At 40.1% G+C, this 26,055-nt stretch overlaps 3 protein-coding genes across 6 annotated transcripts in view; 1 reads left to right on the forward strand and 2 right to left on the reverse strand.

Annotated features, from left to right (window-relative positions):
- The window catches only part of LOC135411725 (calcium homeostasis modulator protein 5-like), a 24,648-nt gene extending 13,899 nt beyond the window's left edge, over positions 1 to 10,749 (reverse strand). The window contains exons 1-3 of one of the 4 annotated variants that reach the window (XR_010429267.1): positions 10,154 to 10,749; positions 9,995 to 10,021; positions 6,547 to 6,677 (exon numbers count right to left, since the gene is read on the reverse strand). Coding sequence is in view for 2 of the 4 variants with exons in the window: in XM_064649712.1 (XP_064505782.1) it covers positions 6,288 to 6,677; positions 9,601 to 10,140 (930 nt within the window). In the remaining 2 variants the exon portion in view is untranslated. Of the gene's footprint in view, positions 1 to 4,123; positions 6,678 to 9,600 lie in introns of those variants that run through there. The other 3 variants (XM_064649712.1, XR_010429266.1, XM_064649711.1) reach the window with 3 other exon arrangements.
- The window catches only part of TRAPPC3L (trafficking protein particle complex subunit 3L), a 21,334-nt gene extending 5,781 nt beyond the window's left edge, over positions 1 to 15,553 (forward strand). Inside the window, exons 4-5 of the mRNA XM_064649716.1 lie at positions 10,875 to 11,060; positions 12,124 to 15,553. Of these exons, the coding sequence (XP_064505786.1) occupies positions 10,875 to 11,060; positions 12,124 to 12,243 (306 nt within the window). The 3' untranslated portion in view covers positions 12,244 to 15,553. The remainder of the gene's footprint in view (positions 1 to 10,874; positions 11,061 to 12,123) is intronic.
- On the reverse strand, positions 15,478 to 18,705 carry CALHM6 (calcium homeostasis modulator family member 6). Its single transcript, XM_064649710.1, has 2 exons — positions 18,053 to 18,705; positions 15,478 to 16,090 (listed from the first exon to the last, which is right to left on the reverse strand). Exons 1-2 carry the CDS (start codon positions 18,584 to 18,586, stop codon positions 15,674 to 15,676), a joined length of 951 nt encoding a protein of 316 aa, XP_064505780.1. The 5' UTR covers positions 18,587 to 18,705; the 3' UTR covers positions 15,478 to 15,673.
- Between the last annotated feature and the right edge of the window lie 7,350 nt (positions 18,706 to 26,055).

Below are 26,055 nucleotides of genomic sequence, written 5' to 3' on the forward strand. Positions count from 1 at the left end.
GATATGCCTGGCCCTTCCCAATGGCAAAAATTAACCATGCTTTATGCCAGAGAAATTTACAACGTGGTCATTTATTCTAAGAGGAGAGATCAGGGCATCAGTTAATTGAACGGAGATTTATTTCCATTGGCTCATTTTAGGAGACAAAAGTATGCCTGGCATACTTTTTGGTTGCTTGAGAATTACCAGCAGCGTGTGGTAATTCTCATTATGTGATCATTATGTTTAACCCACAGAACTGGGAAGCAGCAGACTTTCTATGTAGTGAACTAAGGCACCAGGATGTGCTAGTTATACAGGAGTATCTTAGTTCAAAGTGTGTGTGGATATTGCCAGATGGTGTGTGGTCCTACTCACATTAACTCCATGAGAAATACCTACATTCCATTGGACTCAGATGGAGGGACAGAAGTTACATTATTATTCCAAGATGCTTATCATAGAGAAGCTGATGGCTGTGACAGAAATGGAGAAAGAAACTCTTTTTCCTGTTGCTGGTACGGCTATAAGGTGCACATGTGCAAAACACACACATACACCACAACCTGCCAAAGTTTAGAGAAGCAGGTGACAGTGCTAAAAGCCAGCCAGAGCCCATTAGCTCATAAAAGAGTCGAAACTAAATTTCTTACTTCAGTAAAGTCTATTTTGGAGTCTCAAATCAGGATGATATATAACAAAACTTGTCCTGTGGATCAGCTGAGCTGGGGTAGAGGATCCATTGGAGATAATAAGGGCAGCTGAATGAAACCCATGAGACAAGCAGCATTTCAATCACTGTTTTAAAATACACTGTCTCGTTAAAAGAATGATACCAGGCTGCAAAATCACATTTTTGTTCACTTTTACATTCTACTTTAGGTGATATTGGTACTTTATTTTCATGTATATGCGAGATATCTGGTTTTCTGGTCTTATTCTTCATGTTTCTATTTACAAATTCCTTATTACAGTTGAACCACCATTCTTAAGTACAGGGGATTCAACAGCACAATACAGTGCAAAATTAATGATCTAAGTAAGGAAAAAGACACTATTCCTCTGCAGTTTGTACTTCAAAAGAGACTTACTAAGAGAAATAAAAGATTACTTGGAATGATTGGAACTAACTTTAAAGTACACACAGTCTCTTGAAAGGACTATTTTTAGCAAACTAAAAGAGGAGTTTTGTAGTAGGAGTATAGCATTTCTGAGGCAAAATGTGATATGGAAAGCATTTTCACATTTCTTTGGCAAAACATTTTTAAATGCTCTTCAAGCACATTTGTCTGAGGCACATACCAACAAAACATATGTAAAGTGATCCAGCAAGTAACTGCAAATACACTCTTAAATTTTTCTGTTCAGAATCACTCAGCTGTTTACATAATGCCTTTAACTCCTCAGCAGTAGGTTCTCAGCCAGGAGAAAGTGCATAAATACTCAGGTGTACTAAGTCCTCTGAGGTATAAATCTGTTTGAGGATGAGTAGAACCAGTTCAAAGTTAAAGTAAATAAAGACGGTTAAGTACTTCAAGTACTTAGAGCCAAATGTCCTGTAATCCAGCAGTCTTTTGCAAAACACAGGAAAAGTCTGTAAGGTCAGGCTGTGGGTGTTCCCTGAGGAAATGGAAAGAGATAAAGCAAACAAAAAAAAATGTAAAATGAGGACTACAAAGCCACCTTCCCATATTAAGAAATAAAGATGGAAGAAAGGTGCACCCAAGGCAATTGAGTGAGGGCTTAAAACTTCAACCACTGGTTCAGACTGCAAAGCCTGGGATTTACTGCTGCCTTATACCAGACTGGAGAAGAGCCCTTCTACACTGAGTTCTCATGGTGCCAACTGACTTCTCATGTTGGTCCTGTGACTTGGCATAGTTACAGCTGGGGACTGAATAAGGAAAAGATAAAATAGGCCATATAAAGTAGGCTCTCCCTGGCAAACTGGGGTGAGAAAATAGAAACCAACTGAGGAATGGTATAAAGAACAAAGCTCAGCTGAAGAAGTAATGTCCAAGACTGGATTCAGAACTTGGGTCTGAGTATAACCAAGTAGATACTTTTGGGATAAGGGAGGTAATTTTGCTCTATAATCCTACAAAGTCAAATTTTTACTTCAATTCCTCCTCACAGAACCTCGACATCATTCAAATAACGTGCAAAAAAATATACAGCTTCTGGTTTTAGATCTAATCCCAGTGTTACCTTCTCCAGCACCAGGAGGTGTTTGTGCATGCCAGAGATGGAAGCAGCCAGACCACACCCTCTGGTTCACAGTGAGCTAGTGCTGGTTCACAGCCTCCATTGCTCTACTAAGCAGTGCTGTGCCTAAGGATACATCTGTTGCTGAAAAGCAGTGACTGCAGAAATGGGCTTTATTGTCGATGTTTAGTACCCCATGAATGCAAAAAATGTAAGTCTCTGCAGCTCTTTGAAGAGAGGTCCCTGGGGACAACAAGGGATGGAGTAATCAAATCATGTCACCCCCAAGCCCAGAGCTGTAGGACAAGAGATGTGATTCCCCTTGTCATGGAAGGTGCTGCCACACAAGGTCCTTTGGCCAGTTTGAAAGTCTGACAGAAGCTAGCAGAATTTACAAAGTGGTTAGATGTTCTTTTTCAGACCTTAGCAGTAAGAGAGAAATGCTTACAACAGGTTGCTATGCTAAGTGGTAGACAGTAAACTGAAAAATGAAGTGCTGTACTGTAAAGAATAAAGAAAAGTTTATGAGAAAACTTTGGAATCAGCTGCTGTAAAGCAACTTGCCTTACCAAACACTGACTGAAAAATACTAATAATGAAAAGTGTGCTAGGAGAAATATTATTTTGGCTGCTTTTCCCTTCTAAGCAGATTAATTCTGGTCCTTCCTTAATCTTGTTATGATGCCATTTGAAATTATGGTTTTCACTTATTTAAAGTGAAAGTACTTACTTACTTTCTGTCATTACTTATGCGTACAACATTTTGTAGTGAAAAGTCCTCAGTAGTATGTAAAAAGGGACTGATAAGTTAGTGGCTTCCTAAGTATTTCGGTAATTCTAGACTGTGTTTGAGCATCATCAAAATGTTAATGAATTTTATTCTTGCTGCTTGAGAGAGAGGGAATGCTGGTTGAGACTTTGGAAAAGGTCAGTGGTACGTATTTAATTCTGACTGCATAGATTTCTTGTTTGACATTAAACAATATATAATTTCATAGAGCTGGTAGTATCATTTTCAAAAGAGAGATTTTGCTTTATATGGGCATAATTTTGATGGCAAGCCTGTGTACATGTCTAAATAAATATTCTTTTTTCTTTCATTTCATAGATAGAAATGAAACAGATTTATGGCTACGACTTTTAAAACAGCTCATTCAATTTTCTTTCCAGTCTTTTGGAGTCACAAAGACTGAAAAGACCTTTGTTTTACTCTCTGAGAAGCTGTAAATGGTAGTTTTGAAGTAATTAATGTCCAGTCATAGCCTGTGTTTTTTTGTAAATATTCATATCTGTTCATTGAATTACTTATCTATGTACTTCAATTATTTTTCCTGACAAGATGTTTTCACAATTTTCACTTTATAGCTTTGTGATTTTGCCCTAATTTGGTGCTCCATTGCAAACCAGCTACTTCTTTTACGTATGCAAGTTCTCATTTACACAAGAAATTTTAAACAATAGAATTAGGACAGATATATCATACCGTAATGCCAAGTATAGCTGAAACTAAACTGAAAGCGTATGATGGCTTAGCACAGTTAAAAAGTCTTTATTCTTATAACAAATACTTTAGTTTGAGGGAGCAGCAGATGTGTAGTGGAAGAAGAGTTAAGAAAATTGAAATAAGTAAACTGAGGGACAGAGCACAGAGAACTGAGCAGAAGTTTCCTGTGTACTCATATTTTGATGGACGTAAGACTTAATGAAAAATCTAAGTTTTGCAGCAGAAAATGTTGATTCTGCTGTTTGGATTTGTTTGTTGGGTTTTTTTTCTCTCTCTTCAGTTTGTTTTGGATAGTGTTGACAGTAGTCTTTGTCTCATCCTGAGCTACCATGGTAGCTGCTGAATTTAGGGACAATGTTGATAGAAAACAGCTTTTGCGATAGCAACTTGAAGGACAGGGTTAAATATGCCAAAAACAGATTCCAGTTGAAAATGTAGGGTCCAACTTGCTTTTATTTTTGTCTGGTTTTATGGAAGTATTCCAGCATCCACATGGAAATTGCATTAGGTCATAGGCATTTTTGTAAGATAAAACAGTCACACAGCCCTGGGAATGAGGATCAGTGAGGGCTTCTACCAGGCACACACTGCAGCATGAATTGTTCAGCAGCTGTCTTGGAGGGGGAGACACTCTCAATAGGAATTACCTGCAAACATGAAGCAGGGTAAGGATAAGGAGAGGAGAATGCACCTTGGTTTTGTTCCTCCATAGTAGAAGATTAGGCAGGGAAGCACTGCTGTTTCATATGGCCCTGACTTCTCAAGTGCAGAGCTTTGAGCTTTTTTCCAAAGGAAAAGAGTATGCCAAAAGCCTTGAGTGGGATCACTCTGTCCTTCCACCCTTCCCTCTACCAGCTAAGCTTTTGACTCGGTGTCCCAGATATTATATCACAATGGAGGCCTTATCTTTACATCAATCCATGTTTCCCATATTCCTTGATCAACTTATTAACCTACTTGATGTCATCCCCTTTGCGTCTCTACTTTCTTTGGTTTTCTGTGGTACCACTGAGGAAGGAGGTGGAAAGACAGTTTTGGAAAAGAAAGGTTGGCCCAGGCAGCAGGATGTGTCTCCTCTCCTCTTGCATGTGGGGAGGAGGTAAAATGGGGCTGAACAGAAGATGTTGGAGCAGCTCTCATAAAGAAAGATAAAACCAGACAAACGGGAAGGGTCATATACCCTGGAAGTAGGTGGATGCTATACCAGGAGAGGAACCCAGTGTATATGCCAGGAATAGTGTCAGACATGTCTGCTATTGTGACTTTCATTTTGGCAGTGTTGCATCTGTGCTTTCAGCTGCAGCATTTGAGTGTATAACATGTTCTAAGTCTGTTGCTAAGTGAATCACCTGAGATAAAAGTAGTTTAAACATTGTCTGAAAGGTCACAGGTTATTCAAAACATACAGAAAAAATTCTGAGCAGACAGTGGAATTAGCTTTTGGATTTTATTTCATAAAGAGTAATTGTCTGTATATGCCTGTAGATACTTTTACCTGCTGAAAGAAGCACAGAGAGTATGAGAACAGCTGGGCAGAATACCCTGTTTTGTTGGGCAGAATACCCTGTTTTGTTGATAAGAGCTTGACTCAAGCACAGCAAAAATATGACTCTTTGCAGACTCGGAGAGACTGGCAGTAAAATGCTGCGTAAAAGCCTGCCCAGACACCCCAGGGAAAGTAACTTTTTTCTCCTTTTATACAGTGTTTGAGAATACTCTGGATGGACACCCTCTGTGAGAGCCACATGGTGAAATCCAAGTGGGTGAGGTAAAGCTCTGGGGTGAAACGCGTTTGTCAGAGGCACTGATTATGCAGTTGCCTCACCTGCCAGTTCTTCTTGCTCCTGACACTAAGTTTTCTAAGATATTCAGAAAAATGAAAATCAGTCTTCTGCAAAAATATTTTCTTGTCTTGAAAAGTGGAATTTCCATTCCAGGCCCTCCGTTGTACACTAGCTGTAGGCCCAGTACAAACAGTATTACATAGCACTACAGGCTGCACCTAGTGCCTGAAACCCACTCAAAACTAGAACTTGATACCCATACAAACAGAAATTCTCAATTGGAGAAGATAATATGGAGAAGATGTTTGGCAAAATATCCAAAGAGAGAAGTCTTGAGGGATTGCTGGTGCCTTAAAACAAGGCTGTACCTACAATTCGCCTGGAAATGACTTGGAAGGAAAACCTTTACTTTCTGTGGGCTGTCAGAAAGCCACACACATCTTCTATTATCATATTCACACACTTTAAATGATGTTACTTAATGGTAGTCTCTTGATTTACATAGAGAATGCTATAACACCTTTTACATGGGATATTGTTAAAACCTGCTTGTAGAAGTCATTATTCATCTCTTTTTGCTGTCAGCCCTTGCTGTCAGCCAGTGACATTAGTAAAGCATGAACCCTGGGTGACATGGAGGACCACAGCCTTTTCACTCACATAGGGAAATAATTTCATTCCATTCTTTTGGAGCAAGTGTATTACTGGAAGGGAACATGATGAAGAAGAAAGAGACTGTTGTGGGAAAAAAAATAGAGATGAAACCAGCTAGAAGTATGCTATTTTAGCAAGATATAAAAAAGCTGAAAATTGATTTATGGTATTTCCCTTCTTTCCACAAAGTCCAGCGTTGTCTCCCTTTCCTCACTGGTTCCTTTCTGGCCTTCTTCAACTAGCTTGTGAATTGTGCTATAATGCTGTTTGCTGCTGCTGAAAGAGTAAAGCTGGGAAGCATCCTCCCATGCCTGAAAAGCTGGCAGGGAAATCGGTTCTGGTTCCTTGTTTTCAAAAAAGCACTTGAGGTTTCGCTCACTCAGCTTGGTGGCATACAGCTGGAAAATATGCTCCAGTTGCTCCTTCTCCGTCCCCTCGTACACTCTCCCGAACATCTGCTGGAGGTGACTGACTTTTGACTGGCAGCTGGCACAGCAAGTGGCTAGTAGGGAGAGAAGGGCTGTGGTAACTATCACACACCAGCCTAAAATCTGGGAAAACAAAAGAAATGAGTTTCAGGTTAAAAAGACGCAAGTGAAAATGCTACTTAAATCACGAATGTCTGACCGAGTGAACACACTTTGTAGGGAGGACCTGCTGCTTCTTTTGGAACCCTGCTGCAGGCATCTCATTCCAGTTTGCATTTGGTGCTGGCATTGATGTTAATGGGGCATCCATACGGGGACTGAAGGGAAGGAGAAATCCATCAGATTGAGACTTCTCAAAAGTGCTCATTTTAGTGTCTTTTTCTCAGGAAGGCAAAAGCTGGTTAATTTTTACAGTGTAAGGTGAAACAGTCTGGAAGAGTTGGCTCATACTGGAGTCTTACTGCCTCCCTAGACCATATTATAACAAAAGGAACTTGGATAACAGATCCCTGAAGAGATATGACCAGTGCAATGGCAGTGGCAGGTTCAGAGACAGATGATTTCAAATCAGACCTCAACTAGAAGACTGTATGTGAAGAAAAATCTATGAGAGGTCTAAAGGATCTATCAAATAATGTAATGGCTGAATAGAGCTATACAGAAAAGAGAGCAGACCTGAGAGCAGTAGTATCTGAGTAATTTAGAGAGAATTTTTATGAGAGTTTATTGCAAAACCGTAACCATCTGGCATGTAGAGTACTGGAATTGCTCTCCGTATTCTGTCACACAAAGAGAAAAGTGCATCTGGAGAATAAAATATCAGTCACTAGATGGTAAAAAGTTTTCTATCTCCTGAAAGCGTTAAATAAAATTATCCAACAAAAATTAGTATTAAGACAATTTTAAATCATGATGAAATACAAAACCAAAAAGGGTGACCTTTTGTCCCAGATCAATCAACTTTTTAATTGTGAGCTCACTTAGATGTATTGTTTTCTGACTTTTTTTTAATTAAAAAAAAACCCTCAAACGCAACAACTGCATTAACTAACAGGAATATAGAAGATGCTCTCAAATTTAAAGTGTTCCCCAATTTGAAATGTTCCCCAATTTGAAATGTTCCCCAATTCTTTCAGCAGAATATTCAGTGGAATCTATGCTATTATTGTGAACCTTTCTTGACTTTGATGAATCAATCCTTTATAATGGAAAGTTATTTTTATCCTAAAACCAGTTAAAAATTACCTTTTTGCCCAATTCTGTGAGAATGCCAGGAGGGCATGACGAAGAAGAAATATTATGTGCATTGGTAGGTCTGCATTAGCACCGGAATTGAACCCTATTCATCTACACACTTATTAGAAACAATTTCTGTATTTTCAGAGAACTTAATTTTTGCTGAAATATGCTTTTGCACCATCACTTAGCTTTTTTTTTTCTGTAGGAGCTTCAGAGTTTGACAAAATTCTGTTAAGAACATTTTAAAAGAAAGAGCTACCCCAGCAAGGGATGATGATGGAAAAATGTGCTTGAAATTGTTATTATGGGACGTTCTCCTCTAAGGAGAGCAGAGATGTGAAGACAATTTTTTCATGCCTTGTTCCACTGGCCTAGCCAATAGTTTTACTCATCTACTCTACTGCAATGTGTAACATTTGCAAAAAAATGTAATACTTGTTTAGAAACAGTGGAAAATATTCCAGTGTGGAAAAATTATTCTAGGTTTCAGAGACCCATATGAACTGGAACTTGTTTCCCATGCTTTAATGGTGATGAAATGGAGAGCTGCAACCTTTCTCATGTGAACTCTTGCACTGATGTTAAAAAAATAACCACCGGTAAAAATCTGTATTTAGCTGAGGGAATATAGAACGTTTCCTCAAGGAAAGCTGTGAAACAGAGAAGCTTGACAAACAACTCTTGTTAGGAACTGGTAGGGAAGAATAGTTTAGCTTTCTTTTATTTTTCCCAATCACTTTGTAGTGACTGATGATTTCTATGAGTGTTTGAGATATTGCTCTTTTTAGCAGATTTTCACTTTCTTGCAGGTTGGAAAATGAAGTCATGTATTCTCACTCTACAAACCCAGTCACTGGTCTTTCACTATTTCCTACGCATACAACTTAAATTCTGAAGCACTACTTATTATTTCCTTCTAAAACTCCCAAATAAATTGCTTTGTCTGCAGTGCAGGCTTTGTCTGCATTCCAGTCCTATTTGCATGAGGACTTGAAAATAAAACTGGCTCTTGGGGAGGAAATTGTTCCAGATGGATACAATTGCCTGACAAAAACTTCCTGGCTCCACAGTGTTTTTCCTTTTCTGTGGCTTTTTTTTTCGTCCACTGCTTTGTTTCTTTGTCTCAGAATTTATTTGTGTTACAAAGCAGTGAGCAGAACTGTATTACACAAATATTGTAAAATGTAATAAAATCTCAGCTTTGCGTGTTCTGCTTCCTTTATGTTAGTATTTCTTCTTTCCTTTAAGCAGGACAAAAATGTGCTCACATCTGGCATCACGAATATGAGGAACACAAACATAAACACATTATGTAGGCAGTCACAAGTCTGTCAAAAATCTTATTTCCCAGTATCTTTCTACTGTTAGTGACCTAAGATTTCAATGTGGTTATCACACTCTTCTATATTGTACAATGTGCATTCATTACAATAGTTTAAAATAAGATAGTATAGCATGAATTTTTTATTGGAACAGACCTCTTTAATGAAATGACATCTGTTAAATCAGCCTCCTAAACAATTCAGTCATTTTTATCTCTTTAGAGCTCTCTCTGTTCAGGAAGAAAGCTTAAAGTTTTCTGGTTTTATTGACACTGCCCCTCAGGAAGTATGTGGGGCCCCTCAGGAAGTATGCAACAGCTCAAACTGAACTGAAAGATGGATTGTATTTTGCAAGGCTGCACTTTGCCAAAACACTGTTTACATGAAACCAATGGTTTTAACATATCTGACATTAGGATCGTTCACGGATAAATCATGGCAGCAATACAATTTGCATAATGCTCTTTATTTATAATTTTTCTTACCTGGGACTGTGCTTGAAGTGTTCGTCTTAGTTCATCACTCTCTGAAAAGGGCATGGAGCTTTTGCCACAGGCTACCATGTGTAGCTCTCCAAAGCACTTTTCAGATTTTCTGTTGCAAACCACGTTTAAGTAGGCAGGAGTGTCCAAGCCACTCATGGCACATTCGTAAAAAGTCCCATTGAGCAAAGCCACAGAAAGCCACATCACTGGGGCGACCAGGGCATTTAAAGTGATTTGTCCAAAGACGTAAAAGAAATGGCAGACATTCCCTCTCGGGAATATTTTCCTGGGATTCACCCAGCAGCCTGTAAAGAGTTTCCAGGTCTTGTTGTTCAAGAAGTATCCAATAACTAGCAAAACAAGAGCTGGGGAGAAGAGAAATACCAAACCGTACCTGAGGTTTTCACCGCTGCAAGGGCATCTGAAAGCAACAAGAGAAAACACACGTTCACCTCCCATTGTCAGCAGTGCCATAAAACTGTAACCTATAGCAGTTTTCCGGTCGATGAAGAACTTTAGGACTGTTTGGAAACCATCCATGTCTGATACTCACTAAGGAGGTAAAAACCAAGACAGTTTATCTTCGCAGCAGCTGGCAGCAGGGGAGAGCTCTCCCGAGGACGAGCAGCCCGCTGCTGGCCCGCCTGCCCACGCACTGCCGAGATAATGCCGTGATGTCACTGCCTGCAGAACGGACCCCGCTGCCAGCAGAGCAGATGTTGCACATTTACAGTAACATTCAGCGGTAGTAGAAAGCAAGCAAGCAATGCTCTAAGCAATCAAATAAGTTCGCAGTCTTGACAGCCGTGTTCTTGGTGGGTTATTGTTGTTTTTGTGACTGCAGATGGAGATCAGAGTAAAAACACACACCAGTTGCAGGAGATCTTGAACTGTGATGGTAAAAGTTGTGGCAATGTAGTGAAGGACCTAATACAAATGCTAATGGTCCCAGGGGAGTATAACATGACTGAAAGCAGACTAAAAGCAAACGAGTGATAATGGTAAAACCACTTTGTATGGGATTGTAAATGTAGGAACATCAAAGACAGAACAGACAGCCTTCTGTTGTGTTTCCCTGGAGCATCACATAACTCTGGTTTTGCATTGCTGGCTCAAGCTGAACACAGAAAAGGCAAATCCAGTTTGATTTCTAGCCTGTCTGGCCCTTCCCCCTATTTTCCTGGAGCAAAACTAGTGTACAGGATGTTGCATTCTAAAGTTTCACCTCTGGTTTGTATATAGCAGATTCAGGCAACAGTTTCATCCTTTTACAGGTTGCTTTCAAGACGTACCTTGGGATCACCCCTAGTGTGAGTTGCAGTAGTGCTGCAGGAAATGAATTCTCCTTAATCCTGGACAAAAACCCACTAGTGGACTTTGTGGAGGAGCTGCCAGCAGAACGAGCATCACTTTGCTACTGTAACCTCCTCTGTGGGGTGATTAGAGGTGCCTTGGAAATGGTAAGGAAGTGCATATCTGTTTTCACCATTCTTTGTTAATTCACAGAGGCACAGGAAAGCCTGTGCTTTCCCACCTGCTCAGATAAATGAAAATACAGTATTGTTTAAGCTCTCAGATTGAATGTCTATATCTAAATAAAAGAGGGCCAAACTGACCCTGGATCCTGAGGTAGAGAAACACACAGATTGGCTCACCTCCACACTGTCTCTGCCTGGCTCTTCAGTGACTGACTTGGGTGCAAAAGCCAGGAGGGATTGGGGAGCCAGCTGACATGTAATATGCAGAGCCATGGGGGCATGCTGGGTTCCTCCACTGCTTCTTGAGCCTATAGCACTTTCCTCCACAGCTGTAGCCAGTAATACTCACCCCAGATTCAAATATATGCAGATAGGTAATATTCTCAGGTAACTGCAGCACCTGCTGAAAGGGAGAACAAACTGTGGATAAATATAATGTTAAAATCAAAGCATCAGAAGTGTGTCAGATGGCATTCCAAATTTTGTTCTTAAATTTAAAACTTTTACAAAATAATAAATAGAGGGCATAATTTTAAAGTTACTGAGCAGTAGAGCTTCTGTGGCTTTTTCTAGGAGATTACTTTTGGTCTGCTTTATGTTACTGCCAATAACTAATTTGGCATGTATTTTATATTTCAAGAGAAAATAAACCTGAGCAAGTATTACGCATATAAATCAGACTCAGAGTTATGGTATCTGATACAAGACTAATTAACAAAAGTATTATATCTTAAATTTTAGTATGTGACCAGGAAATTCTATGATCACAAAATCATCAAGTATACAATTTAGGTTCTCAGAAGAAAGCAAAGCACTGGAATGAAGAGTAATGTATTATACAAATCCTAGTGCATATAAATTTCCTTTTTTTTAACTGAGTTGGGAAAGACATTTTAAAACAATCTAGAAATCTGTTTCTTATGAAACCTGAAAAAGGGAGTCCTCTTGTGGTAAGAGGGAGAGAGAGAAAAAAAGCTCTTATACTGGAGGAGGGTGGAAAACTGGGGATTTCTTTGCTTAACTGATCAGACTTGATTCTTTTTAGGTTCACCTAGAAGCAGAAGTCACCTTCCTCCAGGACAGGCTGAAGGGTGATGCTGTGACAGAAATAGGAATCACATTTTTAAGGAAGCCTGAAGGCAGAAAGCACAAAAGGAATAAATGAAAGAAATACTGGGAGAAACCCTTGCTGAGGATATTTTGTGGCTTTTGTTTCAGAAGAAGACATGCAGGGTAAAAATGGTTTCACTGATCCAGCTGCACCAGCCACTTGGTTGAAAGGTGAAGACAGCTGGGCCGTAAACAGGAGGGGCAGGGCAGGGAAGAGCAATATTAATTGTCATGACACAGATATTAAAATGATCAAAATGACCTGCCCTTCCTTCTCACATAACCATGCTCTTGAGCTTAATGCAAGTTTTGTCTCAGTATTTAGTGCATGCTGGATGCAAAATATTCATTTGGACATCAAATGTTCTCAGACAAAGATGATGACCTTTTCCCATTTTGTTTTTCAGTAATATTTCAAAGCTTGGCTGCTAAGAGGTGCTCTATTTCCCTGGCTGTGCATGCTTAGGTATAAAGAATTCATCTGCTCTGGCTGCTGTATGCCATGTGTCGCTCACAGGTGCACGTTTCGATGTGTAGTGGTTTGCCATTCATTGTCCTCCATGCTGGACATCCTGCTGCTTTGATACCCCAGAGGGATGCAGCTTCACTGATGGCAAGAGCTGGTTGGGTTCCTTACTGCTCTTCCAGGCCCCATATGCAGTTTTGCTGGCATATTCAGTCCTGTGAGCACAGCAGGCTGCAGCCTTCTGACAACTGCAAACAAAGCTTGTGTTGCTCCAAGCCTTTTCATGTCAGCCCTCTCTTCAAGAGCACTCATCTTATGATCAAACTGAACAAAGCATGATGTATCTCATGTGTAGTCACTTTAGATCTGTACTTGCCTAAGGAAACTTGAATGAAAATTCTAAGATTGCCACACAACTGGTTTGGTGGTCATTGTGTCTGGTCTTACCTGACCTTCACCATCAGCTGTTGAACATCTTCCCCTTGGCATTGGACTTTTTACCGCAACATGACTGGGAAACAGAGAAGGAGCAGCCTCACAAAGACCTGAGTTACAGGAAAGGTTTAATGGTTTTCCATGTAACACAAGATATCTAGATGAGGGTTGGACAAAACCCCAGGTCCTAGCACGATACCCTACCCACTAAGCCAGCTCACCTTCTCCTCACCAAAGCACTTGTTTTAAACTGAAGTACAAACAATTAAGTTCATTGAAGCCCAGAGTTAACCCTGATTTTATCACTGTGATTTTCACCCTCTTCTCCTATTTTTCCCTCGGTCTGTTTACCTCTTATTCCTGCTAAGTGAGGGGCATCTCTTACCTTGGGGTCTGCAGGGTTCATTCCTCCCAGATCTGTGTAATCTTCATGATAGTCCTTTTCCCTTCATATATCTTAACAGTGTCTTACAGTGGTGGCAAAGTGTAATGGAGCTTTAAGAGAGCAATTTTGTACAGAACAAAAACTAAGCTATTCATTAACCAGCCTTGGTCTCAACCCAACTGCTGTTATCTGCTACCAGTAAGAAGTTACAACATGTAACAATGTCATGTAACAATGTGTTACAGCCAGTAACAAGTTTCTATACTTTTTGTTTGCTTTGGTTTGTTTTTTTTTTTTTTTTTTGGGGGGGGGGGGGGAGTTGTTGTTGTTGTTGTTTTAAATCAGGGCTAAAAGGTCTTGTGGAATTTGTCTGATTTCACTGCCAGTACAGGAGCCCTCGGTGCAGTTTTTGCTGCTTATATCTAGCTGGCTAAGACGGACATGTGGCTGACCACAAAAAAATGTTCTTTATAAGGCCATTTTTACTTTTTCCAGCAACATCCTACTAGCCAAAAGTTATCTTTTATGTCTTCAATATGAGAGGTAAAAGGTAACATTTTGAACTGAACTGTGCTTCATGAAGGCACAAGTAACAAAATTGGACAGTTGGTACTCTATTATCATTAAGTTTCTTGGAAGGAAAAGAGCACTGAGCAAGTCAGTGCTTGTGACAAAATGAATGATTTTAAAAATTATTTTCTACATATATAATTAAATCTTGTTTTCCCTTTATGTGTTATACTTTCAGTTTATAGTGAGAAAGAATCTTCCAACCTCATTATATTCAGCTAGTTAAAATAGGCTCTTCCCTTCCTTCTTCCTTGGAAAATGAGTATAACAAATAACTTCTTGGGATTCCTTTCTGTCTGTCTGAATTGTTTCCAAGTTTACTGTGCAGAAAGAGAGGATTTCTGAGAGTAATAGGACAGCCCAGACCAAACGATCTGACTCACCTCTCCTAAACGCTGTCTTAGGAAAAAGCTTTTCAGATGAAAACTGAACTTTGCTATTCTTCACTCAAAATCAATATATTTGTTCTTATAACTTGATGTTCTTTGATAAGGATATTATTATTTGCTAATATGGATTACAGATTTATAATATCCTTAAGTATGTGGTTGTGCTATAAATGTTTGTTAATATATAAGCTTCACTTACACTGTCATGTTATGCATAAGCCTAATCCCTCAAAACAAGTTAATTTACACTTTGATAGACTCCATTCTGGATGAAGTTAAATAGTGTATTTGGCAGGGACAAGCAAATGTAGCTTGGGTGTAGCTTAAATAGCTTAGGTACTGATGCCAGGGCCAAAACACTGTACGTATGATTATATCTTTTAAAAATCCCATAGGAATTAAGTCCTTTTGAGAAAAATAAAAGGAAGAATGTAAATGGTAAGTTTAATGTTAGTGTATTTTCCCTGCAGCATTCATTCAAATGCCTATTTTTTTCCATTAAAGAGCTTTACAATTACAGGAAATTAGCAGTAGAGATAATTATGAAGGATTGCTGCAAAAGGTGACCAAGATCAGGCAGCGGTAATGAAAATTCACTGCCATGGGAGCTTTTAGCTTCATAGGTACTTCCCAAAGCTGTTGAGCACATAGAGGTAAAATGACTGGAAGCTATTTGGTCAGCAATTCAAACTGATATGCAGCTGAAATCATTCTATGGACCCCTTTGTTATGCACAGGTAGCTCCAAAATGGTAATTGCTTCCCAGATTTTCAAAGATGCTGTTCTTGCCTTGAGCAACTAATTGACTGAAAGTAAATATCTTTCTGCTGCACTGAAAGCTCATCAAGTGAGAGCTAATAAACTAAGCTGAATTTCTGATCAAATCTTCCATTCGTTTTGTCTCTTTGATAAGTTTTGGTATTGTCACTCGAGCTGCCAAGTGCCCTTAAGCTGTTTGGTAATAATCTGACATAGTATGTGCTGACATCTTTTCGAATGCTGATAATTTTAAACATATGGCTCTTCTTAATGAACAACAACATATGAAAAGTCCCATTGTGACAGATGTATTTATTTAAATGTATTTAAGCAAAAGTAATAAAGTCTATTTAAAACCAAATCTGCTGAGGGTTACAACTATCATCTTTTACATAACGTTTGCATAGATTTCAGCACAGAGGAATACAGAATAAGACTCTTCTGGTTAAAAGACTGCCAGGATTGCAAAGGATTTGTTTCACTAAAACCCTGAATCAATTGCATCTGTTTCATCAACAAATCCTAAAACAGTGGGATTTTGACCGTCTTCCTCAAAGCTGGCGCTGTTGCCTCTGTTTGTGTTCACATACTTGTGTATCATGCTGTAATACTGCTCTTGTGAATTGAATGTATACAACAACGAAATCTTCTGCCAGTCTTTGTTGCTGGGAGTATGAAATGCTGCTGGGTCAGTGCCTTCAAAAAAGCAATTTATATTTATTTCTGCCAGCTTGGTTGCATGCTCTTTGGCTTTGATCTCAAAGAGTTTCTGTTCTTCTTTTGAGTAAATTTTCCAGAACTTGAGCTGAAGATAGCTGACCGGGGAGCAACAGTGGCTGACACATGTTGAAATCAGTGCCACAGTCGTGATGGTGGCTATCAGGAACCACCCTATCAGCTTGAAAGAAGAGAGATAGGTTAATGGTGGTTTTGCGTGGTCATATGAAGGAGTATAGAAAATAGCATTGAAGAAGATATGAAAACTGTAAACAAAGACACTCCCTGGAGTGCATGTAACTGTCTGCTTGCTGCCAAAAAAGGGGATTCCATGCACACAATTCAACCAGCCATACAAAGCTTCTGTGCCCCTGAGCTGGTCTTGTTGGATTAAGGATAAATATCAAGAAAAGAGAAGGTGGTCTGAAGTTATTTTCTCAGTTATATCCAGGTTTCCTAACTTTTAAGGCAAAATATTGACCATGAGTTTCTCCAGTTGTGGTCAGATTTATGGTCATCATCATGGCTAGGCTTCGCAAACGAAGATTTGGGAAGGGCTCTACCCACGTTTGTTGCGAGCCCGTTGGTGGCTGAAAAGGCCAATACGAGATAGACATGTCCGGTTGCAAGATTTATGGTACAGGGGATGCAAAATCACCCTGTGTGCCTCATGCTTGAAATCAGACCTCCTGCTGACTGTGCTCTATCTGATTGTGGACAGTAACTGCTCTCCCTGATGCCTGAGCATGCAAAAACAAACAGGGGCCACAAGACACAGGAAAAGTTGTGTCCCGTACATTTTGTAGGCAGGACACAGAGTTGGCTATAGAATATGGGAATTCATTTTTGTTTTATAGACGATTTAAACATCCTTAGGTAAGTCTCAGAGGTCCCATCAAAACCAGATGTCCTAGTAGATGCTGATCTGTCCTTTAAGTGGTACTTAGCTGGAAGCTCCAGGCAGAGATCCTGCAACATCCCCTTTTATCCCAGGATGACTTTTTTTTCAAATGAAAAATTATCGAGTGCTAAAGAAAAAGGAGTTGGTGTTCTTTTTGGTTCTTAATTTTGTAGACAGTAGATTAGATATTAAAAAGTCAGTAACAAAAATGCTCTCATACTTTTTCTGTTTTTGTTTGACTGGATGTTTCTTTTAGATTTCATTGCAGTATCAGTAACAGCCATTCTTCCTTGATTTTTCTCCTTTCTTACCCTATCTGAATTCAATGGTATAGAGTTTGCTCCTTGTCAGCCTCTTTCTTGGAGAAGGAGCATGCTAAATATTTAACAAATGTAAACATTTTTTAATTTTAATAAGCATTTGTACTAAACAGGAACTTACAAAAATCTGAGTAATTATAAACTCTTATAAACTTAATTTCCTTAACCAGCCTTAATGTTTTCCTGAGGAAAAGTTACAAATTCTGATTTTTCTACTGGAATTAAGACAAGATCCATACAAACGTAGAAACAAAATTGAAGTGCTGCCAAAATTTGGAGGTTTCATTTCACTCCAAACAGAGAAATCCACACACAAATGCTATTTTTTGATCATGCAATTTGTCTTCAGCACAAGAAACTTTAACAAGATAGATATATATTTTAACTACTCTGGTAGAATACAGGTGTAAAATTATTAATAGGTTCAAGCGTTGAGATTCATAGTCAAAGAAGCTGTCCTTATTTTTTCACTTGCCAGTTCTCTGTTGCAATCAGACATCAGCTTCCCCTTTAGTAGTGATCTCAGGTTCCCCTCAACTAATGCCTTTTTACAGAAGTTTGAGATATTTAGAGATTTAAAATGTGGAAAAGGAGAAGAACTTGCACCATACCTAACTTGACTGAAAAGAAAACTTGTTGTGTAAAGTCCCAGTCTCTAGGCTGGTTTCCTGCCCAACTCTAAATGAGGTTTTGTAAATGACAGTGCAAACATGCAAATCCAGAAAGTAGCATAAATATACACCTATTGCTTTTCTGTTACCTTTTTTTTGCTAATGAAATTTTGCTAGTCATATACCTGTGGTACATGATATTATGCAATGTAAGAGAGAAGGACTGTTTACAGTCCCCAGCAGGCACTAGTATACATTGAGGAGCCAGGGTCAAAACCCAGAGTGTGAGGAGAAGAGAGGTGAGGCTTTACCTGGGACTGTGCCTGAAGGCTAAGAAATTCACTTGATGTGTTTGTTGATAACTTCTCATCACAGGGTATTTTGAACAGCAGGTTTTGGCACTCTTGTCCTTGATCTTTACAGATGAAATCCTTTGTCAGGCTGTTCCCACTGGCTGCACACACGTAGGAGTTGGCGTTGAGCAGGGCCACGGCTATCCAGGTGAGTGGAGCCACCGAGGCTCTGGCTGTCACTGGTATCAACACCCAGCAGTAGCGGGCACAGGTTCCCCTGGGGCTGCAGTCACGGCACTTCTCCGGAGGGCAGGTGCCTGTCAACAGGCGCCATGTCCTGGCATTCACCATGTAGCCGAGCAGCAAGAGGATGAAGGCAGGCACCATGAGGAAGACAGAGCCATACAGCATGTTCCCAGAATTGCAGGGACACTTGAACACCACAGAAGAGAAGATGTACTCACTGGCAGCTGTCAGCAGGGACACAATGCTGTAACCCAGAACAGTTTGGTGGCGGATGCAGAAATCCAGTGCCTCACGTAATCTATCCATTTTCTGCCTCCCTTTACTTTGATGAGAGAAAAATCTCTGTCAGAAAAGGATGAGAGAGAGTTGAATGTCCTGGAGCTCCCACGGCTTAAAGAAGCTTGCAGAACTTTCACTTTCTGTTCTTGGTGGTGACGCAGTGAAGCACAGAAACAGCTCTCAGAGGAAACAAAATAGCACGTGCTCACTGCAGAGTATCAAGGTCAAGCAGAAACCACAGTGGAAACCCACTCCAGTTTCAACATCATCATGGCTAGGCTTTGTGAATGAAGATTTGGGAAGGGCTCTACCACATTTGCAACAAGCACGCTGGTGGCTGAAAAGGCCAATGCCAGATAGACAGGTCCGGTTGCAAAAGGCACAGCAGAAAGACTCCTTAGGTGGTATCGGCAAGATACGGTTCTCTCTGCGTTGTCTTTTCTCCTCGAGAGTGATCCTGCGTGCGTTCTCAAAAGAAGCAGCAGCATTATAGATAGTGTGTTTCAACAGCAAAACAACAAAGAGCTTTATTTCTATAAAAATAATTTGTGTTTGTCCGTACATGCATAGTAGCTAGTAATGTCTTACATCTCATCATCTTTTCAGTGAAGCTTTTCAGTGAGGCACCAGATTCGAAGTGGGAATAAAATGTGAGAAAACCATCCAGAACTGAATAGAGATTTTTATCCTGCCTTACTATTAGCAATACAATATGCCTTGTTCTCTTATGGAAGAAAATTCAGCAATAATCATGTTAATTTTTCAAGATAATCAATCAATCTTTTTTAAGTTGTTAGAGCAGTGCACATGCAGCGATGACCAAGCAAATGACCCACTGAAGTTCCAGCTACCAGAATATTATTTGCCAGGAATCAGATTTTGGACTCCCTCCTCCATACCAGGTAGTGGCAGCTTTGCAGCCCAGAAAAGAACAAAACAAGAATGCTCCTAAACCAGCAGAAACTTATCAGATGGTATGAAGTGGAAAAATGATGGAAAAGGCTTACGTAATGAAGAAAAATATCTGGAAGGGATTCCTGGGCATGGAAGACTCAGCTACCTGTGAAAATACTTGCTCAGAGTCTGTAAGTTTCATTCAATCCCTGAGGGAGATCAACCAGGCCCCTAAGGTTTGTCTTGTCTAAATCTAGACAAGTTGAGCTCAGAATTAAGGAAGTTGAAGCTTTGTTTCTTGCTTGTAGTCATGCAGCTGAAGCTCCCTGAGACGATGTAGGTAGGTAGTTTGCTTTTGTCACACCCACATGTGCAGGTAGCTGGGAAGCTGGTGGTCACTGTCTTCTCTGCCACAACCACTTATATGGGATTTTAGAGTAAAAACTCACCTTCTTCTTGCATAAACTGGGAGCTCTCTGGCTTCACTGGATGCATCAGCAATATGAATTCATCCTGGTCAGAATTCAAATGCTGTAATTTATAATGCGCTGATTCTTTTTGGGCATTATCATGGCACAGAGATTAACCACAAAGCCAGAGCTTCACCCCACTCTCAGGCAAACATTGCCTCCAGCTGGACCAGACTGATTATGATACTGGCTGCTTCAGGCAAGACAGTCAGGCATGATGCTGCCTGTATCGCTCAATGCATCACCTAGAGCTGCAGAAACCAAGCCTGGTGGAAACACAATGGTTTATCAAAGCTCTGTCAATGAACTTTGTGAGTGATTTAAACATTCCAAAGGGGCCTTTCAGCTCTTTGGGCAGCTGAGTAGGTGGCACAGAGGTGGCAGAACAGGTAGCACCACTTCAGGTGGCTGCCAGGCTCACACCAGATGTGCTGTGCTCTGTGCCAAGCTGCTGCTGCAGAGGAAAACATGTCAGTAACCAAAATGCTTGCCTTGGTCTAGAGGAGACTTTGTTATTGTGCAGCAGTATCATAAAAACACATACAACTAAAAAGTATATAAAACTGAATGAATCAGACTGAAGTTTAGCCTGACCTCATCTTGGTTACAGCCAATAGCTGAGAGGGACCCCAGGGAACAGGGGAAGGAAGCTTGGGAATGCACTCATACTCTGTGAATCTGCATTTCGGGGATTTCCTTTGCATCTGAAAGCTGTTGAGGTATTTCTTTTGTAAATTTGTCTGGATTCTGTTTTAACCCATGCAGACTTACTGACATCCAAAATATTGAACTGCAGGTGTGCTCAACCATCTTTCAAACCTGACACCATACCCTTTGGTGTCCCCAAGATCTGGAAGGGAAAAACACAAAACAGTGGATCCTTGGTGTCTCCCTCAACTTATGACCTTGTACATCTTCATCATAGTCCTCTCTTCCCCAGGCTGAGGAGCCCTTTATATAGTCATATGAGGAGCCCCTAATATAGTCATTCCTCATCTGATGTATTCCTTCGTATAATTTTTTTATCCATGTTGCTACCTGAACTGTTGTCTAGGATTCAGGTATCATTTTTTGCATGAGGGGAAATGGGAAGTATACCAGATTTCCAGTGCATTGAAGGTGCAGCTGAACCACAGTTTGCAACAAAGTCATACTGATGTTATTTATTTTCTATTTCCTTGCAATAATTCCAGCATTTTAACTGCTTTGTAATAATCCATGAAGCACTGAGTCGATATTTTAGCAAACTACGTATTATAATAAAAACACCTCTCTTTCCTGAAGGGTAGTCTCAGTGAACTGAGAGTCTTTCAGTGTACATATGAAGGCAGGATTTTGTTTCATTTTGAACATCACTTCGAACATCACTTCTTCTACAATTAGACCTGCCATTTTGCTTTCTGGTCAGGCAGCTAAGAAAGTATATCTCCAATTCTTTAAAGCAGAGGTTCATTTTTAAAGACCAAGAATAACTTTGTATTATTGGCCACTATTGTTGCCTTAATTTTTACTTAGAGGCAACTAGAGACAATCGTTAGCATGCCTTGAAACCAGAATTCAGCATATCTGAAGAAGTCTTAGCAAATGCCACATCCCTGGAAGTGTTGCAGAATGGGTTAGGTGGGGCTTTGAGCAGCCTGGTCTAGTGGAAGGTGTCCCTGCCCATGGCAGGGGGGTTGGAACTGGATGATCTTTAAGGTCCCTTCAAGCCCAATTCAAAATTTAATGATTCTATGATTCTGCATCAGAAATAACAAATGCTAGTTGAAATCGCTGCAAAGGTGCCTCCTGGCAGAAACAGGGATCTGAGCTGCCTCCAAGAACCACTAGTTTAACAAGGGAACTGAAGGACCAGTGACAGCTCTCTGGAACAGATTATGACTTCACAGGGGAAAAAATAGAGCCAAGAAATCCTGCTATTTCTCTTTCTGAGCCTAATTTTAGCAGTGTTTTATTTATCTGTAATAAAATATGATTTCAGGAACAAGCTTCCTGTGACAAGGGAGTGGAGCTCTGCATGAAAAAGGATTAACCCTCCTCCAAGCAAACATGTTTCCAGTAAATATTCACAGAAAGTGGTGGGTGAGGGAAGAGAGACCACCTGAGTTGGGAAGTGGGGGAGTAGCTATGCTGGGAGCCAAGTGGGGTGCAGGTGTGGCCAGGATGAGCCCAGTGGCAGCTTTGGGAGCTGGAGAGGGAGGGGATCAAGGGAGCTCCGGGATATGAGGAGCCATGGGACTGGGGAGTTACAGAGCCCCTGTTCACTCAGAGCACTCTTCTCCCAAGGCAGCTCTTTCTTTCCCTCTAAATTAACACTTGTCTGGCCACAACAGCTGCAAAGTATTATATGGAAAGTGTTCAGAAAAACAGTTTTCTGTTAAAGAACCCAGAACTCCAATTTAATGCTTGGTTTTGCATTGATTTGCATGAAATTTCATGCCTTCCAAGGGGGATGGGAACAATGCTGGAATTAAAAAGATGAACATTTTTAGAACAAAATGCTTATTTTTGTTATTTGAAACACCTCTTTTTTTTTTTTAAATACTATTTATTAAAATGGAGGGGTCAGAGGAAAACAAATGGACTTGTTTAATATTTTATCAAGTTTCTCCTTGATGTTTTTAATTTCTATGCTTTCATTTGCAGATGGATGAATCTCAGGCATCTTCTAGGTGGAAAAACCTGTAGTCTGACTAATTCTGTCATTCCCTCAAGTCATAACACTGGTCCTAAAAGCATCATGTGTGCGTGCATGTGTGCTCAGGGGTTTTACCAGTACATATGGTGTAGGTCTTGTTTTCATTACTTTAGTAAGTCCTTACCATAGGTTATTTATTTTTTTGCTGGGACATTTACTACTTGTTCAGAATAGCGAAAGACTGGTTTTGTTTTTCTGCAAATCATTATCTTTCTAGCTGCTCTATCCATGGCCCATCCTGTCCTAAATTCCTGTCATTGGTCTTATCGAGTTCTACTTCATCTTCACATTATTACTCTAAAATCTTGTACATCCACAGATGCAGTGGAAAAGAGCACCTCCACACTGGTTTTCTGTTTATAACGACTGGACTTTCTTCTCCAAATGAAAGAGCTGTAAGCTGCATTTCTCAGTGCCCAGTTCAGAAGGACAGATGGAAAAGTCTTTTTATTCGAAGAAAATTCTTGTAATGCCTTTTGTCTCAGTCCAGGTGAAATTAATGCTTAACATGTTGGAGGTCCTGTCCACAAGCAGATCTGCACCTACCCTCCAGGTGGACTGACCACCCCCAGAGGCCCATTGCCTCAGTTTGTGAAACCAAGGAAGTTATTCTGACTTTATGGCTGAACCAGCCTTCTTACAAGTTTGTGAAGCGTCACACAGCTCAGTGGCACCACATAAATCATTAATAGTACTAATACTTAGTAGACCAGCAGCCTGAGAAGTAGCACTGTGCCTGGGCCTGCACAGCTTACAAGCATTTGTGTACCTTATACTGCTATTTTAAGGCATTACATTTATTAGCAGTTTTTGGCTGAAAACAAATTTTTAGGGGGTAGGAAGGAAACAGGTCTGTAAAACCAAGCGTGGCTCTGAAGGAGGCTCTGACGAGTGAGCTCTGGTACAGAGTCACATAAGCCATGGCACTTTCCCTTGCTGTTATTTAGTGCTGCTCTTTTAACACTATAGATTCACTTAAAGTCTAATTTCTGTATGGGGAGGGTCCTGTGACCCAGTCCAAATGTCCTACAGCTACCAGCTGTGTGAGGATTTTACTGTTCAATCTACAATGTATATGAGCCATAAATTAGTGTGTGTGATTCTTTAATGTTGGCTGTGGATTAAGTGACAATTATTTGATGAGTTTATAAGAAAATATGACAGAAACATGGGATTAGAAGGACAGAAGTTGTCATGTTTTATGACGAAATTAAAGAGTCTTGGTGAGGCATAGTTGTCTTTTGTGATCAGGTATATCACCCTGGGCAGTCATCTAGTTGGTTCTAAGAAAGAAAAGCTCAGTCTTTTCCATTTACTATGGAAAATGAAATGCCCTAGAGTTACTTTGCAAATTTAAGTGCATTAAACTCTAAATATTTCTATATTTTTATTTTGTATGTCACACCTTGCTGCCTTGGAATTGCTGAATAGCTGAGATTTCATAGCGTCATAGAATCATAGAATAGTTTGGGTTGGAAGGGACCTTAAAGATCATCTAGTTCTAATTCTCCCTGCTATGTGCAGGGAACCTTCCACTAGACCAGGTTACTCAGAGCCCTGTCCCATCTGGTCTTGAACACCTTCAGGGACGGGGAGTCCAGAACCGATCTGGGCAACCTGTTCCAGTGCCTCACCACCCTCACAGCAAAGAATTTCTTCCTAATATCTAATCTAAATCTGCCCTCCTTCATCTCGGGATGATTGTCCCCTTGTCCTATTAAATAGATTTGATTCTGTTCCGCTCTATGTGTGCATATGTGTGTGGCCTAATAGTGGCTGATCACATTCTACAAAACATGCTCTGTAGTTTTCTATGCAATTAATCCTTCTTCCTCTTTTCAAACTTTTAAGAAATTAACCACTTCTGTTCATGGTAGTACACTCCTCTCTCAAGTTTCCCATCCCAGGTTCCTTTGCTGCTCATATCTTGTTGCTTTTATTTTCTAACAGTAAGGCAGCACAAGGATCAAGACCCTATCCCTTTCAAAGCTGTCAAAGGATTGAAAAGTTTCTCGCTTCTGACCCTCAACCTCCCTTACTCATATTGCTTATATTTTTTTAATCAATCTAATCCTGAGCTGCAGAATGCCCAAGCTGTTTCAGTTTACCACAAATGTGCAAACTGTGTCAGGCTCTATGGTAACTATGTCTGGCTTGTATTAAAGGCTGAACTCTATTACACTCAACAGCACTTTTGTGTGCACTTTCAATTTTTTTTTTTTTTAACAGGAAGATATGATTCAAAAGGAAAGAATGATATATGGGACATAAGGAGAAAGCATTCCCAGTTGCCTATATTTTATGTTAGCAGTAACTTTCCAAGGCTCTGGGTCTGCCTTCATTTATTCAAATACTCCATCATCATTGCCATTTTTATTTCCATGGCATTTGCAGCTGTAAGCATTTCATAGCATTATTGAACATCTTCTATATTCCTCTAGCTTACATAAAGGTGGAGTTACTTAAGTGCCCTCCCAGGGACTCTGCTCCTTTGTCCATTTTCCCATTGCTAGCAACCTGCAGTTGGGTTCACCAGAGGAAACTCCACGAGGCATACAAGATTGTGTTTTACCAGTGTACCAATTCAGCTGTCAGAGCCAGATCCTCCACACAGCTTACCGGAAGAATGTCCTACGGAGCCTTGGGTCCTCTGAGGTGGAATAAGATAGATATATGATGCTTTAAGGCAAATTGATTGCATACTGTTCACCACTCACTGGGGAAATAGGATATCATAACTGCCAATGGGTCAATTGCTTCATTACCTGACAATAAGTGAAAGAATACAATTATTTTACTTGATCAAAATAAGGGTTATGCCATATAGAAAAAAAGATAAGCATGAGAGAAGTGAATATAGTTCTAGACTATAATTAATAGCAAAGACCTACTATAACTACTTCAGCATCTTTACTGAGCTGTGGAGCAGCTTGGCCTTCCTTAGCACATCCCAAATAGTTTAATTCCTTATCCCAAGGACAGTCCTGTTCTTTAGGGAGGAAAAGAAATATGCATGTGCTGATCACCTATTCCCTTTTGCCACAGGGCGAATTCATCAAGCTTACTCTCACAGCAGTGTCACAATGTAGGGAAGTTTCCATGCTTCAATCCTCCTCAAGTTTTCTTTATGGCCATTTCCTGTAGGCAGATCCAATGGGCCCATCTTTCCTGGCATTCCTATCTTCCTGTGTTACAGTTTTTATGAAGACAAAGTGGGATACCATGTTTTTTATACTCATGGTTTTAGAATCATTCCACCTCCTTGAAGAATGCCTTCCAATGCAGGTATGAAGCTAGATTGAGTAGGTAATGTTTGGTAAAAAAATATATGTAAATATTTTGGGGACAATCATAAATTTATATATTGTTTTGTCATGGATTATTGTTTGTAGTAGCACAGCCCTGGGGGTTGGAGTGGGGAAGTTTTCCTCTTG

Source organism: Pseudopipra pipra, chromosome 3 (genome assembly GCF_036250125.1).
Source record: "Pseudopipra pipra isolate bDixPip1 chromosome 3, bDixPip1.hap1, whole genome shotgun sequence".
Taxonomy (NCBI): domain Eukaryota; kingdom Metazoa; phylum Chordata; class Aves; order Passeriformes; family Pipridae; genus Pseudopipra; species Pseudopipra pipra.